Source organism: Chiloscyllium plagiosum, unplaced genomic scaffold, assembly GCF_037043375.1.
Source record: "Chiloscyllium plagiosum isolate Xiang-an unplaced genomic scaffold, Cpla_swu_hap1 HiC_scaffold_1, whole genome shotgun sequence".
Lineage (NCBI taxonomy): Eukaryota > Metazoa > Chordata > Chondrichthyes > Orectolobiformes > Hemiscylliidae > Chiloscyllium > Chiloscyllium plagiosum.
The window spans coordinates 154,758,777-154,777,963 of NW_028270139.1; the positions used below are offsets into that span (position 1 = coordinate 154,758,777).

At 42.8% G+C, this 19,187-nt stretch overlaps 1 protein-coding gene across 2 annotated transcripts in view; it reads left to right on the plus strand.

Annotated features, from left to right (window-relative positions):
- LOC122553785 (dedicator of cytokinesis protein 2-like) overlaps positions 1-19,187 on the plus strand; it is a 1,246,386-nt gene that overhangs the window by 71,343 nt on the left and 1,155,856 nt on the right. For both annotated transcript variants that reach the window (XM_087991733.1, XM_043698147.2), the window contains exon 3: positions 15,341-15,381. In XM_087991733.1, coding sequence (XP_087847859.1) covers positions 15,341-15,381 — 41 coding nt within the window. The remainder of the gene's footprint in view (positions 1-15,340; positions 15,382-19,187) is intronic.

A 19,187-nucleotide genomic window follows, 5' to 3' on the forward strand; every position in this document is an offset into this window, starting at 1 on the left:
GGTTGACTGTGCTATCAATATCACTTAGCAATAACCTGCTCTTTGGCATTTCCTGTGCTAGCACCTTCGAAACCTGCACCCTCTTCCACCTTGAAAGATAAGTACAGATGTATTGGAACACTGCCATCTGCAAGTTCTTATCTCGATGTCACACATCATGCTAATGTGGAACTAATATTGCCGTTCATTCAGAGAGTCCCTCTCTAACTGCTCTGAGACTCTACCTAGACCATATGGACTGCAGTGTTTCACCATCATCTTAAGGACATTTGGGGATGGACAATAAGATCCAGCTTGGACAGTAAAGCCTGTGAAATAATACGTGACAAAAAAAACAGACAAATCCACACCATGGTTCTACCCAACAATGAGCTTTTAAACACCGGGATCTTTTTGTCTGTATTTACTTAATCTAATTGTTCCTGATTTTTGCACCTCTGTCAAACATTCTTCTGGCCTTTATACACCATGTTCACCAACTCCACTTTCCTCCATCTATCTGAAATTGTTTGTCTTTGGAACCACTTCCAGTGAATTTATTCTGTATCTTCTACCAAGGCTCCTCATCCATCCTAAACTCTGGTTCTGAGTTGAGCACATAATATTCCAGCTGGGGAGAAGCTAATCTTTTGAGTCTGGCCTTTGCCTGATTTACTAGCCTGTACAGCCTATGCCTGACTCAATTATAATTGAGTGCAATTTGGATTTTGAATGGGTTAAATTAGGGGCCAGGATCGTGTATCTAATTTATAAAGCCCAGCAGTCCCTTTGCTGTATTAACTGCGAGTGCTTACTTGTCGGTTGTCTTCAATTATCTCTGTGTAAAGGCCCTGAGGTCTCTCTGTTCTTGCATACTTGTGGGATTTTCAAATCAATCTGTTCAGTGGTGTTGCTACACATCTCTGGAGAAGGAAAGAGTTGGGCCTGGCCTTCAGGCTCAGAGGCTGGGACATTGTAAACGTCTTGGGGCATAGTGGCAATGTTTAATCATATTATGTTTTTCATGTTAAACCTCCCTCATTTTGCACCTAGCATTCCATTAAGGCTCTGTCTTCTTTTGACTCTTCCTTGCTGTTTATTACATTTTATTATCTGAATGATGGCAGTTTAGGAAAAGTGAGGTGCAACAAGGGAACAGTCACTGAAGATTGGCATGCAGATGCATCAGGCAGTGAGGAAAGCTAATGGGACATGCTGGCCTTCGTAGTGAGAAGCTTTGAGGATAGGAGTAGGGATGTCTTGCAACAGTTAACAGGGCCTTGGTGAGGCCACACCTTCTGTATTGTGTTGATCTCCTACTTTGAGTAAGGACATTTTCATTATTGAAGGAGTCCAGCGAAGGTTCACTAGACTGATTCCCGGGATGGCAGGACTGACTTAGGAGGAAAGACTGGATCAACTGGGCTTGTACTCACTGGAATTAAGAAGAATGAGGGAGGGATCTCAAAGAAACATATAAAATCCTGATGGGACCAGACAGGCTAGATGTGGGAAGACTGTTCCCGATGTTGGGTAAGTCCAGAACTAGGGGCTCACAGCCTAAGAATAAGGGGTAAGACATTCAGAATTGAGATGAGGAAGAATTTCTTCACTCAGAGAGAGTTGTGATTCTGTGGAAAGCTGTTGGGGCCAGATCATTAGATACATTCAAGAGGGAGCTGGACGTGGCCCTAGCAGTTAAAAGGGATCAAGGGTGGTGGAGATAAAGTAGGAATGGAATACTGACAATGCATGATCAGCTATGATCACATTGAATGGTGGCGTAAGTGAAAAGGGCTGAATGGCCTACTCCTGCACCTATTTCCTTTGCTTCAAATGTGGCCTGTGCAAATTGTGCTCTGTATTTCAAATCCAAGGAATTAATGTCTTTCAAAAGCAACAGTGGTCTGAACGTTGAGCCTTAAGGAATTCCATTGTTACTTGATGAAGGTATACAAAAACAGGCATTCCCTATGGATTAAAGGATGAGAGAGAACGATTACCTAGAATGTGTCAGGAAATGCTCACCTTACAGCAGAAGAGATTTAATCGAGGTGTTGGAAATTGTAAATTTTAATCCTACGTATTGGGCGAAACTATTTCCATTGGGAGGAGAGTTGGAAAAGAGAAGATAGATTTGAAACAATTTGCAAAACGTCACAGAGAGACGTGAAGAACATATTTTACCCAATGAGCTATGTTCTGCAAATCACTGTCTCAAAGGCAGTACAAAATTAAAAATCACACAACACCAGGTTATAGTCCAACAGGTTTAATTGGAAGCACTAGCTTTCGGAGCGCCACTCCTTCATCAGGTGGTTGAAGGAGCGGTGCTCCGAAAGCTAGTGTGCTTCCAATTAAACCTGTTGGACTATAACCTGGTGTTGTGTGATTTTTAACTTTGTCCACCCCAGTCCAACACCAGCATCTCCAAATCAAAGGTAGTAGAAAGAGATTCAATAGTAGCCTTGAAAAAGGAATTGATTATGTACTTAAAAAAAAAACAAAATGTTGAGCCACGCTTTGAGGAGGAGAACAGCTTTCCATCTCTTTCAAAAGTCAATATAAGTCCCTATTGAAATGGGGTCTCCTTTGTGTCGTGTGAATCAATGAGTCCATGATAGTACAGTCAAGGTAGAGATGTTACAGAATGAATGATGGGATGAAAAATGGATAAAATGGTTATTGAATTTACAAAATGTGAAGAATTACATTATGACTGTGGAGCATCTCCAAAACAGGAGATTCTCCACAGGCTTGAATTTTGGATTTGGGGAATTGAACTGTGGCTGGAGTATCTATTGTGCAACCATATGGACTATGTGGACAGCCCATATGTGGAGGTAGTCACACTGCAGGTTAGAAATGCGCAGGTAGCATGAGAATGGGTAATTTTAAGACAGTCATGGACAACCAGGCAGCTAGTGCAGGAGTCTTCCTGAGTACATGGAGTAAACCCCTCTGTAGATTTTCCTCTATAGGTTTTCTCTTGGTTGGTTTTGATGTTTTGCTCTTCAGAGAGCTCTTCAACGTGCAATCTATATTTGTGGATCTCCTTCTAACTATTAAAAATGTCCGTTTTTATACCCAAAAGCATTGGAACATTTCATTGGTTTTAATATTATCAAAATACTAAATTCAAGTTTGATTTGATTTTGATATCTTGGAGCATAATTTAAACTGGCCGAAATTGAATTTGTTTTTGTTTCGTGGTAACAAATAGCTGCTGCTATTTGTTTCAACCAAGCATTATACTCTTACTTTGTTCAGGACTCTGTGCTTTGTAATTTCTTGGTAGCTTTTCACCCCTCTGAAAGGTACGGTACACCTCTACAGCTTCATAACATATATCATATTTGTTCAGTTCCATTTTGCATATTTGTGAGGTTGATGGTTACTCAGGGAATGTAGCCAGAGTTAAGATCATTGATGAAAGAGCACTAGTTATCAGAGAATCTATTGTCAGACCATTAGATGGCTCTCTCTGGGATGGTGTGATGCCTCCCTGGTGGCAAACTCAAACTTGTCATAAAGTGGCAGCAAGACCACTTTCTCAAGAAGAGGGGTCAGTGAGAAATTGTTGCTACAAACAATTAGGCAAGAGGTGAGGTTCTGAAAGTAGAATTCAGGAAGGAAATTAAAACAATCAATTTGCCAAAAATAGTAATTTCTTCTTCAATTAGGAGGTCATAGAATCATAGAGATTTACAGCATGGAAACAGACTCTTTGGTCCAACTCGTCCATGCTGACCAGATGTCCTAAATTCATCTAAAATTCATCTAGTCCTATTTGCCAGCATTTGGCCCATATCCCTGTAAACCCTTCCTGTTCATGTACCATTCAGATGCCTTTTAACTGTTGTTATTGTGCCAGCCTCTACCATTTCCTTTGGCACCTCATTCCATACACTCACTTTTTTCTGTGTGAAACAGTTGCCTCATTGCTCCCTTTTAAGTTTTTTTCCTTCTCACCCTAAACCTATGCCCTCTAGTTCTGGACTCCCCGACCCCAGGGAAAAGACCTTGTCTATTTATCTTATCCATGCCCCTCATGATTTTATAAACCTCTATAAGGTCACCTCTCAGCTTCCGATGCTCCAGGGAAAACAGCTCCAGCCTGTTCAGCCTCTCCCTGTAGCTCAAACCCTTCAACTCCGGCAACATTCTTGTAAATCTTTTCTGGACTCGTTCAAGTTTCACAACATCCTTCCTACAGGAGGGAGACCTATAGGGGTTTTTTAGAACCATAGGGGTTTAGAAGGACGAAGGAAATGGAAAACAGAATATGAATGCAATCTAGCAAAAAACATAAAAATGTATAGCAAAAGCTTCTGTAGCTATGTAAGGTTATAAAGATGAGTCCATTACAGGTAGTCAGAAGAACTTATAATGGGGAAAGAGAAATGATGCAGAAGCGAAATGATGACTTTGTATCTGTTCTGAAAAGGAAGATGCAAGAAGTCTCCCAGAATTAGAAATCTAAGTGACTAAGGAGAATGAGAAATTAAAGTTTGTACAGGAGAAATTAATGAGGCTGGAAGTTGATAAGTATTTGGACATGATATTCAAAATCCCAAAGTGTTGAAGGAGATGGTTTTAGAGACAGTCGATGCATTTTCCATCTGCATATATTCTGGAATGATTTCTACAGATTGGATGCTTGCAATTATCATCCCATTACTTATGAAGGCAGCAGGAAAGGTAACGGTGATAAGATAATCCGGACCTGGGCACCAGGCATGCAACACATTCTGTGGGACTGTCGATCCTGGCCACAGAACAGTGTCGATTCCTCTGACTATACTATCCCCAATTACAACTAGAGCATAGAAAAGTACAGCACAGAACAGGCCTTTCAGCCCACAATGTTGTGCCGAGGATTATACCTAATCTAAAATAAAATAACCTAACCTGCGTACCCCTCAATTCACTGCTATCCATGTGCACGTCCAACGGTTACTTAAATGTCCCTAATAACTCTGCTTCCACCACCACTGCTGGCAACGCATTCCATGCATTCACAATTTTTGCATAAAGAACCTACCTCTGATGTCTCCTCGATACCTTCTTCCTAATATCTTAAAACTATGACTCCTTGTGCCGGTCAGTCCTGACCTGGGGAAAAGTTTCCGGCTATTGTCTCTATCCATGCCCCTCATTGCCTTGTATACATTGATCAGGTCACCTCTCTTCCTCCTTCTCTCCAGAGAAAAGAGTATGAGCTTAGTCAACCTTTCTTTGTAAGACAAGCCCTCCAATCCAGGCAGCATCCTTCTCTTGAACCTGTGTAACAGTGCCATCGTCAGTTTACTCATCCTCCTGCAGTGCCCACTCTCATCATAGAAAGAGCAAGAATCTCAAATCTATTCAACCAATTCAAGGGCTGAGACTCCCTTAGCAGTATTTCCTGGATCCATCTACCTATTTTGCTTGTAGTCACACCCTCCTGTCTCTGACTACTGACCCATTTTGAGGTAGTCCATCTAAGGGTATGACATCCGCCTGAAACATAACACCCTCTTAACTCATCCCTTCCCTGATACTCAAATTTCTGCTCATCAACTCTGAACTGTGTTTCCTCCTGTAACCAACCCTTACGACAGATGTGGTCACTACAAACCACAACGGTCTCCACCAAATCCCATTATCATGCAGGTATAACATATCGCTGGTCCGGCATCTCTATTTTAATTACTGACTTCATAATTTGATTTTTAAATATTTTCTATTTCAGTTTGTAGCCTGTAAATATCTCTCTGATTTACCTTCAATCTTCAACCTATAATAGATTGTCAAATTAGTAGCTATCACCAATAAAAGAACTTATGGTTTACCTGTCACGTTACTCTTTTGTGATGGGTCCCTGATCCTGGGCTTTTAATTTATCCAGTTTAAACAAATTAGATTACATTACATTACAGTGTGGAAACAGGCCCTTCGGCCCAACAAGTCCACACCGACCCGCCGAAGCACAACCCACCCATACCCCTACATTTACCCCTTACCTAACACTACGGACAATTTAGCATGGCCAATTCACCTGACCTGCACATCTTTGGACTGTGGGAGGAAACCGGAGCACCCGGAGGAAACCCACGCAGACACGGGGAGAACGTGCAAACTCCACACAGTCAGTCACTTGAGGCGAGAATTGAACCCGGGTCTCTGGCGCTGTGAGGCAGCAGTGCTAACCACTGTGCCACCGTGCCACCCACAACTATGTTGCCAAACATAGAACTATGAGCCAAAAAGAAATCCAAACAAAAAGAACCAGTTCCCCTCCGCACCAAATTCTCACACTGCGTCCAAATTACTCGAACTATATACTCACTTGGGCTGTGTCTCACTGTGGATTTGATCGCTTTTCCTGACCGTGGGAAGCTTACCGAAAGCTTTTGTTAGATCTTGGAAATCTACAATACAACAGCAACTGATGGATGATATGATGCTGTAGACTTATTCAATTCACCAAATGACATTCAAATATTAAGGAAAATTCCAGTTTGCGTTTTCCAGAAGTAAAGACCCTTAAGTCAAATAAGTGCATGTGACAGTGCTTTAATATATTGGTTATACTTGGCTAAATAAACTTTCCTCTTTACTGCTTCGATAGCTGATCGCACAGACTAATGGTGTAAAGGTTAATTAAAGAGACACCCAATGACCATCAGTCACTGCACTTCTCAGGAATTACAATACAAGGAAATTTAGATTAGATTACTTACAGTTTGGAAACAGGCCCTTGGGCACAACAAGTCCACACCGACCCGCAACTCACCCAGACCCATTCCCCTATATTTACCCCTTCACCTAACACTACGGGCAATTTAGCGTGGCCAATTCACCTGACCTGCACATCTTTGTGGGAGCAAACTAGAACACCCGGAGGAAACCCACGCAGACACTGGGAGAATGTGCAAACTCCATACTGAGAGTCGCCTGAGGTGGGAATTGAACCCGGGTCTCTGGCGCTGTGAGGCAGCAGTGCTAACCACTGTGCCACCATGCCGCCCACTTTTAAACCATGTAATTATGAATTGAAATGAATTGGATTGAATTCAGCGCATGCAAAACTGAGCAATTGCACTGACTGAAAAACTCAATCCAAAATCAACCTGAACTCTTTGTTAAAAAAAATCTTATACGTGCTGAGAGGGGTCAGGCAATGTCTGATTTACAGAAGTCAGGGCAGTAAGAAATAATCTAAAACTGAACAAGCAACAGTAATGATAGTCAGGACTCTGAAGATCACTTTGAACACCTTGGGGATGTTAAATTCACCTGGCCTGCACCAGATCATCATAGGAGGACAAATATGCATTCATTCAAGATTTAGTGCACCCTATTGCTGGGTCTACTTTCTGCTCCTGAGTTGGAAGAAAGCAAAGTAGAGAAGGGCTAACTTTTTATATTCACTTGTGGGACATGGGGTCACTGGCTCGGCCAGCATTTATTGTCTGTCCCTGGTTGTCCCTTGAGAAGGTAGTGGTGAGCTGCCTTCTTGAACCGCTGCACTCCATGTGCTGTAGGTGAACCCACAATGCCCTTAGTGGGGGGAATTGATGTAATCACTTTCACAACTTCTGAATACCGTACTTTGAAGCAATGCAGCCAATGAGTCACTTTTAAGATGGAGTCACTCCTGTTTGTAGATAGAGTCTTTGAGTTGTACAGCTCTGAAACAGACCCTTCAGTCCAACGCATCCATGCTAACAAGTAACCTAAATATATCCAGTCCCATTTGCCAGTGTTTGGCTCATATCCCTCTAAACCCTTCCTATTGATATGCCAATCCGGGTGCCTTTTAACTGTTGTAATTGTACCAGCCTCCACCACTTCCTCTGGCAGCTCATTCCGTACACTCACCAACCTCGGTGTGGAAAATGTTGCCCCTTTGGACCCTTTTGTATCATTCCCTTCTCACCTTAAACCTAAGCCCTATAGTTTTGAACTCGCCTACCCTGGATAAGAGACCTTGGCTATTTATCCAATCCAAGCCTCTCATGATTTTATGAGCCTCTATAAGGCCATCTTGCTGCCTCCAATAAACAGTCAGAAACAGCGTCAGTGGAATGAATGTGTGATTGGTTGAGGGATATCAATGGGCAGTAAAACAGAAACTCCCCTGACAAGAGTCTAATATTGACCATGAATACATTGCTAATTGTTGGGAAAAGCCCATCTGGTTCACTAATGCCCTTAGAGAAGGAAACAGCCATCCTCAGGTCTGGCCTACATGTGACCCCAGACCCACAGCAATGTGATTGACTCTGAACTACTGAGATCTGTGCACGTCTCCAGTTCTGGCCTTTTGATTTCTCTGATTTTAGTTGCCATGCCTTCAGTTACCTGGATTCTTTGTTCTGGAAGGTCCCTTATAAATTTCTCTGCCTCTTTGTCTGTCTCTCCTCTTTTAAGGCATCCTTCAAAACCTAACTCCTCACCCTATGTCGCCTGAATGCCGAATTTTGTTTGATAATCCTCAAGCTGACGCGCTGGGGAATTTTTTTATTCATTCATGGGATGTTGTTGGCTGGGCCAGAATTTATTGCCTTTTCTGTCTGCCCCTTGTGAAGGTGGTAGTGAACTCCCCCCGTTAAAATGCAGACATTCATTTGGGGTGAGTAGGTACTGCACTGGGCAATCAGGTTTTTTAACGTTTTGTGACTTTGGGAAGCATGATTTTTTTTTTGTCTCATCTTGCTGTTGATCCCAATAGTCAGCTGTTCGAAAGATTTCAGTCAGGATAACATTGCCATCTCATTACCATGGACACAGGGCTCCTCAGGCATTGGATAATCTACTGCCACTAAACTTACTGCCACTAAACTTACTGCCACTAACACTGGTCTTGGTCAGAAGCCAGACCCCACATGGTGTTGGCAGGATTCATCGAGAAAGCCTGTTGCAGTCCTGTGATTGAACATTTGAATAAATCCAGCACGGACCCATGCACTAGTCATTTCTCATTATATTCCCGAAAATCTCTTGATGGTCATGTTGAAAATGAAAAGTGCCAGATGGCATCTGGAAGAAAAACAAGTTGATGACCAATATAGAGGTTTTAATTAAAAACAAAAAAATGACATAAAGATATATGGGCAACAGGAAAAGCATTGCAGAATTGGATGGATGTTTTATGAATTACATTGACATTAAGTCAATCAAGTCTGTCTTATATCTCTTCTGGCTCTCGCATCGTGTTAACTGTTTCCTGCATCTTTTCTCCCAGCCTCCCATTTTGTTACTTTTGGTTTTTTTTTCATCGGACTGTTAGAAGTTTGAGGGGTGACCTTGGAGAAGTTTAAAAAATCATGAGGTGTATAGAGAGGTTGAATAGCAAAGACCTTTTCCTTGGGGTGGGGGAGTTCAAAACTAGCAGACATATTTTTAAGGTGAGAGCAGGAGGATTTATAAAGGACATGAGGGGCAACTTTTTTCCCACCAGGTGAGTCATGTGTGGAATGAAAGTCCAAAGGAAGTGGTGGATGTGGGTACAATTACAACAGGTAAATGACATTTGGATAAGTCCATGAATAAGCAATGTTTGGAGGGATATGGGCCAAGTGCAGGGAGGTGTGGCCAGTTTCGTATAGGAACATGGTCAATGTGGACTGGTTGGGATGAAAGATCTGTTTCCCTGCTGAATGATTCTATGACTCCCCACACTCCCACCATCGCCATGTAATATACTAGGAGACACAGAAACACTGAATGCCGAATTTTGTTTGATAATCCTCATGCTGAGGATTTGTTTTATTCATTCATGGGATGTTGTATCTGCAAAAAAAAAGATGAACGACAGTGGAAGATTGACCTTCATCTCAAAGGGTATCTGCAAAGTGAGGAATTGCTGCTCAGTTGTGGAACCTTAATCAGATCTCATCTGGAGTGCTGCATTCCATTCTCAATACTGCATCGACAGTAAAATGATCTCAGCTTCAACATAAAGGAATCTTGCTACAGTGTTATTGGGCCTTGGTAAGGCCACACTGGGACTGTGCAAGATCTCCTCAGGGAAGAATATATTGGCCTTAGAAGAAGGTGCAATAAGGAGTGACTGGAGTGATGCTTAACATGTAGGGGATGTCCTGTGAGGAAAGATTGAATTGACAAGGTGCATGTTCTCTGTTGTTTAATAGAATGGAGGTGATCGTAAAAGCTATCAAGGGTCTTGACAGGGTAGAAGCTGTGGCTGGAGCTCCAGAGTCCATAGCTCAATGCTGCAGTCTCAAAATACTTTTTAGATTGTTTAAAGGATGTGGGTGTCATTAGCTGGGCCAGCATTTTTCCCCCACCATCTGTTAGGCAAGGATTTGAACCTGGGTCTCCAGAGCACTACCAGGATCTCTGGATTAATAGTCTAGCAATAATAACACTAGACCATCACCTCCCCTTAAGTTTTTGGCTGTTTTAGGCTGAGGTGATGAGAAACCATTTCACTCGGGGAGTTGTGAATCTCTGGAAATTTCTAATCCTGAGAACTGTGGGCGATCAGTTGCTGTGCATGTTCAAGGCAGAGGCTAATTATTAAGGGAATTAAGAGATAGCAGGGTTAGGACCAGAACATGAGTTATAATTGAATGGCAGAGCAGACTTAAAGGGCTAATGGCTTACGTCACCTCTGTTTTTAGATACTGAATACAACCTGGGGAATTATGAGCTGCACATCTTTGATAACAATAACTCTTTGCATTTAGAACCTATCTGCGATGAAGGCTTATGATGTGTTATATGGAAACTTGGGTTTGAAAGTGGATCAGATTATATAGCAGGTATGGTCAGAAGGGGAAGACACAATCTTATTGTCATTTTAGATTTTGTTCTGAATGTGTTCAGGGTGTTGGAAGTCTTTTTTTTTAAAATGCATTTTAATAAGGTGGCTCAACTTTCCAGGTGAATACTTCAGTGCATTAGGCAAAAAGGGTAGAAGGAATAAAAAACTGTCATTGTCCAACATGAGTCTAATATCACAAAGACACAAACATTCAGAATCATCAGTCGCTCAATAAGTTGGATTCATTTGAAGAGAAAATACAGGCAGCAGCAGAAGTGATGTCAGTTTAACAATCTCCATAACATCTGTGCTGAGGGGGCTGCCTAGGTGGCTTAAAGGTCAGTAAGAGTAAAGTTCCAGAAACTGAAAGCTATTGAAGAGAGAATTTTCGAGAACATATGTTAAATAATAAGTCGGGCTGAGGTGGAAGCTTGTTTAAGGATCTCAAGCAGAGACATTAACGAAAGGAAATAGCATGGAGTGAATGCAGAACTTTGACAAGATGAAACTGATCACAGTCATGGCAATGGAATAATGAGCTTTAAAGTAGATTTTTCATTGAAGTTTGAGTGTCTGTTCAGTTGTTGATTAAAAGGGTTGAATTTTTATTTCTGATATTTGTAATAAGACTGTTTCAAATTGTTCTTGTACAGTGTGACATGGTTTATTATTAGCTTGTGTGCAATAAAGTTAGGTTTTCTTTTTTCAAAAGTACATCAGTAGTGTCTTGTGAAGGTTTTCAGTGACTGATAGTTTTTAAAGTTCATGACCATATCAAGCCAGGCTTCACACTGCAATTTGACTTACCCAGTATTACCATCAGCTGGGATAATACCACACCTTTTGACCTTGGGTGGTAGGGTGGGTCAGTGGTTAACATGGCTTCCTCACAGTCGGTGACCCAAGTTTGATTCCGCCCTCTGCCAATGTGTGTGGAGTTTGCACATTCTCCCCATGTCTGCATGGGTTTCCTTCAGGTGCTCCGGTTTCCCCCCCACAGACCAAAGATGTCCAGGTTATGTGGATAGGCCATAGTGTCCCAGGATATGTAGGCTGAGTGGATTAGCCATAGTTAATGTGGGTTTACATATGGTAGGGAGCTGAGTCTGGGTGGGATGCTGTTCAGTGGATCGGTGTGTACTCAATTGGCCGAATGGCCTGATCACAATGTAGGGATTCTATAATTCTGTAATGTTCCAACTATACAGTAAGTTTACTAAGCAAAACTTTCCACTGAGTCTAATAAGGAGCTGTTCGAACAGGGTGGACAAAGGTTTGCTGGACAAAGCAGGTTTTAAGATGTGCTATGGAGATGTTAGGGAGGGAACTGTGTAACTCAGGGGCTTTGTCTCTGGAGCCACGATTGATAGGGGATGAGGAAGTAAAATGGAAAATGACTCAGAAGCCAAAATAGTGTGATGCACTCGAAGTTACAGGATTGAAAGTGATGAATTTTGAGGGCTACAGACATAGGGCTGGAGATTAGTCCCATTCTGGAATCAGTACAGACGCAATGGGTCGAATGGCCATCATCTGTGTAAAATCTAAGATTGTATGGTTGGGCTGGGGAAGGTTGGTAGGAATGAAGGCACAGCCATGGAGGGACTCAAAACGAGGGAAAAAAAAATACTGAAACTGGTGTTTCTGGGTGCGGAAGCTATAATGGGACAATGGGACATAGTGTGCATTAAAACCCAGTTTAGGTTATGGAGGGTTGAAGATGGGAATCAAGCCAAAAGAACATTGGAATTATCCAGTCTGGAGCTAAAGAAAGCTCATCAGGTGTTGTGATTGGAAGAGATGTTTAAGATGCCTTCCCAATTTCAAGGTTTTTTTTTAATAGAATCCCTATGTTGTGGAAACAGGCCATGGGGCCCATCAAGTCCACACCAATCTTCTGCAGAGTATCCCATCCAGACACACTCCCCCATGCTATCCCTGTAACCCTGCATTTCTCATGGCTAGCCTGCACACTATGGGGCAATTTTAACATGGCCAATCCCCCTGACATGCACATCTTTGGACTGTGGGAGGAAACCCACACAGACGCAGGGGGAGTGTGCAAACTTCACACAGACAGTCACCCGAGGCTGGAATTAAACCCAGGTTCCTGATGCTGTGAGGCATCATGCCATCTCCAAAGAGTTGGATTTAAAACTGGGATCTGCCGCACATTTTCTCCCGCCTCTGTATAGTAACCCTCCTTCTTCCTCTCTTCCTAACCTGTTCCGGCTCCGCTTCCCTTTTTAGGTTACTGATGCCGGGGGGAATGAGTCAGCCAGCTGCTGGGAATGAGTACAGGGTCCACAGACTCATCTCAGACAATCTGTTCCCGATCATATTCAGCTGGATGGCGTTTGGAATCTGCTCTCTGCTGCTGCAATTGCACGCTGTCTCCACCAATCAATCCTCTCTTGTTAATGTAACTGGCTTGGGGTGTTTCTGCTTCTACACAAAAAAAAACAAACTGTGCATTTTGCCATCGAGCAGTCCCATGGTAACAGTTCCAATGCAGAGGTCAGAACACAACCTATCCTTATAAACAACTCGAGGCTACATTTGCTTAGTACCAATCCCAGTAGGGGTCTGAATCTACACACACACTTCTGTCAGGGTCACCGAGGTCTGGAATTCCCTCTCCATCTGTCATACAAAAAACAATTTACATTTGACGCAGTAAGACAAAGCAAGGTACTTTAAAGATTTATTATCTGCCAGAATTTGACACAGAATCAGTAAAGACAGCTGACCAAAGGGATAGGCAAAGCGCTGGGTTTTAAGTAACATCTTAAAGGCAGAGAGAGGGAGAGGGGGCTAAAAAGAGAGGGTTTAGTGAGGGGAATTTCCGGAGGTTGGAATCTGAACATTCAAAGCATGCTTCCAAAAGTGGGGCGAAGAGCTCATGGTGTACAAAATCAAGAATTGCAGGAACACTCTGGAAGTGATCTTAGCCAATGAATTGATTTGACCCACCTCATGAGTGGTATAGAGAATATTTGGTCACCTGTCCTGTTATGTTCAGTTTTGGCTCTGTATAAATTTGTAAAATCTGATTATTAGTTGCTTTTAACTTTTCCCCCTCTCACCCCCCTTAGAACCACCTCAGGTTAAGGTGCAATACAAATGCAAGTTGGGGAGTTTGAGAATGACTCGGAAGGGAATGTGGAAGCAATACTGTTCCTACACAGCAGCTGCTGTCGGTGAGGTCACAGGCTTGAGAGATAGAATATAGAATGTTACAGCGCAGTACAGGCCCTTCGGCCCTCGGATGTTGCACTGTCCTGTGGAACCAATCTGAAGCCTGTTTATCCTACGCTATTCTACTTTCATCCATAGGTTTATCCAATGACCATTTAATTGCCTTTAAAGTTGATGAGTCTACTATTCCATGCCCCTACTACTCTCTGAGTAAAGAAACTACCTCTGACATCTGTTCTACATCTGTCACCCCTCAATTTAAAGCTATGTCTCCTCGTGGTAGCCATCATCCTTCAAGGAAAAAGACTCTCTCTGTCCACCTGATCTAACCCTCTGATTATCTTATATATCTCAACTAAGTCACCTCTTAACCTTCTCTCTAATGAAAACAGCTTCATGTCCCTCAGCCTTTCCTCATAAGACCTTCCCTCCATACCAAGCAGCGTCCTAGTAAATTTCCTCTGAACCTTTTTACAAAGCTTCCACATCCTTCCTATAATGCAGTGACAAGAACTGTATGCAATACTTCAAGTGCGGCCACACCAGAGTTTTGTACAGCTGCAGCATGACCTAATGGGTCTGAAACTCAATCTCTCTACCAATAAAAGCTAACACACCGTATGCCTTTTTATCAACCTGGGTGGCAAGTTTCAGGGATCTATGCACATGAATACTGAGATCTTTCTGCTCATCTACACCACCAAGAATCTTACCATTAGCCCAGTACTCTTCATGCCTGTTGCTCCTTCCAAAGTGGATCACCTCACACATTTCCACATTAAACTCCATTAATGTTGCTGTGAAAGAAAAAGTATGGATTATCAGAAAATTTACTCATGTGCCATTGATATTCCAGTTGACCCTCCCAGGATTTATAGTTCAGTGAGTGTTTTCCATTGTTGATCCTTGGTGGCCAGTGATGGTCTGTTCGATTCTAACAATCAAACTGTACTCCACTCTGCACAATCCTTCCAACAATGGAAAACATGTCGTTTGTCATAAAACCCGACAGAACTGTGGATGCTGGAAATCAGAAACAAAAACGGAAATTGCTGGAAGAACTCTGCAGGTCTGGGAGCATCTGTGGGGAGAAAGCAGAGTCAGCGTTTTGGGTCCAATGAACTGCTTCTGTGGAAGGGTCACCGGACCTGAAACGTTACCTCTGTCTTCTCTCCACAGATGCTGCGGGACCTGCTGAGCTTTTCCATCAATTTCAGTTTTTGTTTTTGTTTCTGATTTCCGCCATCCGCACTACTTTCGGTTTCGGTTTCTGTTTCCCTAGTCGTTACTCAACTCAATGCATTCTTCCAGCACTTGTTTTATCATTGATACCCTTTTGGTCTTGTTTTCATTGGCAGGAATGTAACTTGTGTTTTTGTTCCACAGGTTGGTACAGGGGATATTCTTTGAAGAACAGATCTTTTACGGTACGTCTTCTTATTTATCATACAATAATGTTTTTTAAAATCCCAATAAACAGCCAGTGAAATAAATGTAGAAATTAGGTGCTGGAGTAGGCCATTCAGTCCTTCAAGTCTGTTTCATCATTCAATATGATCATGGCTGATCCTACTTTTGAATCCACTATTCCCACCTTCTCCCCTTACCCCACATGCCTTTAAAATCAGTGAGTCTACAAATTTCTTTCTTGAAGTGACTGCCATAGCATTCCGTGGCAGAGAATTCCACAGGTTGACCATTCTCCTGAATGAAGAAATATTTCCATATCTCAGTCTGAAAAGGCCTACCCCATATCCTGAGACTGTGACCCTTGGTCCTAGACTCCCCAGGTGAACATTCTCCCTGAGTTCAGCTGATGAGCCCGGTTAGAATTTTATACGTTTCAATCATATCCCCTCTCTGATTCTTTTAGATACTTCCCTATTCAACTTGTTCGGAGTTGTTAACACATCTCTGGAGCACACTGGATTTGAATCTGTTGAAGAGTGTGGTGCTGGAAAAGCACAGCAAGTCAGGCAGCATCCTGAGGAGCAGGCAAATCGATGTTTCGGGCATAAGCTCTTCATCAGGAATGAGGGGGTGGCCCAAGGGGGCTGAGAGATAAATGGGAGGGGTGTAGGGTTGGGGGGCAATGTAGCTGAAAATGTGATAGGTAGATGAATTTGGGGTGAAGGTGATAGGTCGGAGAGGAGGGTGGAGTGGATAGGTGAGAACCAAGATGGACAAGTAGGATTAGAACCTCGCCTCCTGAATCAGAGGTAAGGACATTAACACCGCACAACAAGAATCCTCTGATTCTTCAAAACTTTAGTGAATCAGTCAAACCAATTCTTCTCATAGGACAATCATGCCATCCATCGTATCACACTGGTGAACAGTTACTGTACACTATGGTAAGTATATCCTCTGTTAGGTTGGGAGACCAAAACTGCACACAGCACTTCAGGTGTGGCCTCACCAAGGCCCTGTTTAATTGCAGTAAGACAGACCACTTGCATTCTTAATTGCTTCCTGCACTCCCTTGTCGACTTTCATTGGCTGGTGTGAAAGAACATTCAGATCCCTTTGTACATCTTCACTTCCCAATATGTCACCATTGAAATAACACCCATCCTTTCAGTTTTTCACACTGAAGTATATAACTTCACATTTAGCCTGCTCCTTCCATGTCTTGACCTGACTAAATCACCTTGAAGCCTCCTTACACCCTCCTCTGACTCTCAATCCCACCCCATTCTGTTACTCAAAGAGAACTGATGTACAATTTTAACCCCGTTGTCAGAACAGAGAATGCTGGAATGAAAAATGATGCTTGTTTTCAATTACAGTTTTGGAATAATGTGAAATATTTGAGCTTTTTGATTACACTTTAGTTTGTCCCTTATGTGTTGTAATAATTTGAAATAATCAACAGCCAATCTAGACAGGGTTAGAATTGGCCCCGACCAGTGTAGAACATAGAACATTACAGCGCAGTACAGGCCCTTCGGCCCTCGATGTTGCGCCAATCTGTCATACCAATCTGAAGCCCATCTAACCTACACTCTTCCATGTACGTCCATATGCTTGTCCAATGACGACTTAAATGTACTTAAAATTGGTGAATCTACTACCATTGCAGGCAAAGCATTCTGTACCTTTACTACTGTCTGAGTAAAGAAACTACCTCTGACATCTGTCCGATATTTATGCCTCCTCGTGCTCGCCATCACCATACTTGGAAAAAGGCTCTCTCTGTCCACCTTGTCTAACCCTCTGATTATCTTGTATGTCTCTATTAAGTCACCTCTCAACCTTCTTCTCTTCAACGAAAACAGCTTCAAGTCCCTCAGCCTTTCCTCGTAAGACCTTCCCTCCATACCAGGCAACATCTTAGTAAATCTCCTCTGCACCCTTTCCAAAGCTTCCACATCCTTCTTATAATGTGGTGACCAGAACTGTACACAATACTCCAAGTGCGGCCGCACCAGAGTTTTGTACAACTGTAGCATAACCTCATGGTTTTGGAACTCGAGCCCTCTATTAATAAAAGCTAAAACACTGTATGCCTTCTTAACAACCCTGTCAACCTGGGTGGCAACTTTCAAGGATCTGCGTACCTGGACACCGAGATCTCTCTGCTCATCTACACTACCAAGAATCTTCCCATTAGCCCAGTACTTTGCATTCTGGTTACTCCGACCAAAGTGAATCACCTCAGACTTGTCCGCATTAAACTCCATTTGCCACCTCTCAGCCCAGCTCTGCAGCTTACCTATGTCTCTCTGTAACCTACAACATCCTTCGTCACTATCCACAACTCCACCGACCTTAGTGTCGTCTGCAAATTTACTGACCTCATCCAGGACTTCTACGCCCTCATCCAGGTCGTTTATAAAAATGACAAACAGCAGTGGACCCAACACTGACCCTTGCGGTATACCACTGGTAACTGGATTCCAGGATTAACATTTCCCATCAACCACCACCCTCTGTCTTCCTTCAGCAAGCCTATTACTGATCCAAACTGCTACATCTCCCACAATGCCATTTCTCCGCATTTTATACAATAGCCTACTGTGGGGAACCTTATCAAACGCCTTGCTGAAATCCATATACACCACATCAACCAGTTTACTCTCAACTACCTGTTTGATCACCTTCTCAAAGAACTCAATAAGGTTTGTGGGGCACGACCTTCCCTTCACAAAACCTTCCTGACTATCCCTAATCAAATTATTCTTTTCTAGATGATTATATATCCTATCTCTTATAACCTTTTCCAACACTTGACTAACAACTGAAATAAGGCTCACTGGTCTATAATTACCAGGGTTGTCTCTACTCCCCTTCTTGAACAGGGGAACCACATTTGCTATCCTCCAGTCTTCTGGCACTCTTCCTGTAGACAATGACGATTTAAAGATCAATGCCAAAGGCTTGGCAATCTCCTCCCTGGCTTCCCAGTGGATCCTAGGATAAATCTCCTCCGGCCCAGGGGACTTATCTATTTTCACACTCTGCAGGATTTCTAATACCTCTTCCTTGTGAACCTCAATCCCACCCAGTCTAGTAGCCTGTATCTCAGTATTCTCCTCGATAACATTGTCGTTTTCTAGAGTGAATACTGTCGAAAAATATTCATTTAATGCTTCCCCTATCTCCTCTGACTCCACACTTAACTTCCCATTACTATCCTTGACTGGCCCAAATCTTACTCTCGTCATTCTTTTATTCCTTAAATACCTATAGAAAACATTAGGGTTTACCCTGATCCTAACCGCCAACAACTTCTAATGTCTCCTCCTGGCTCTTCTGAGCTCTTTCTTTAGGTCTTTCCTGGCTACCTTGCAACCCTCAAGTGCCCTAACTGAGCCTTCACATCTCATCCTAACATAAGCCTTCTTGTTCCTCTTGACCAGAGATTCCACTTCCTTCGTTAACCACAGCTCCCACGTTCTACAGCTTCCTCCCTGCCTGACAGGTACATACTTATCTCGGACACACAGGAGCCTTTCCTTGAATAAGCTCCACATTTCTAATGTGCCCATCCCCTGTAGTTTCCTTTCCCATCCTATGCTTCCCAAGTCTTGCCTAATCGCATCGTAATTGCCTTTCCCTCAGCTGTAACTCTTGCCCAGTGGTAGACACCTATCCCTTTCTATCACTAAAGTAAACATAACAGAATTGTGATCGCTATCACCAAAGAGCTCTCCTACTTCCAAGTCTAACACCTGGCCAGGCTCATAACCCAGTACCAAATCTCAAGTGACTTCGCCCCTTGTTGGCCTGT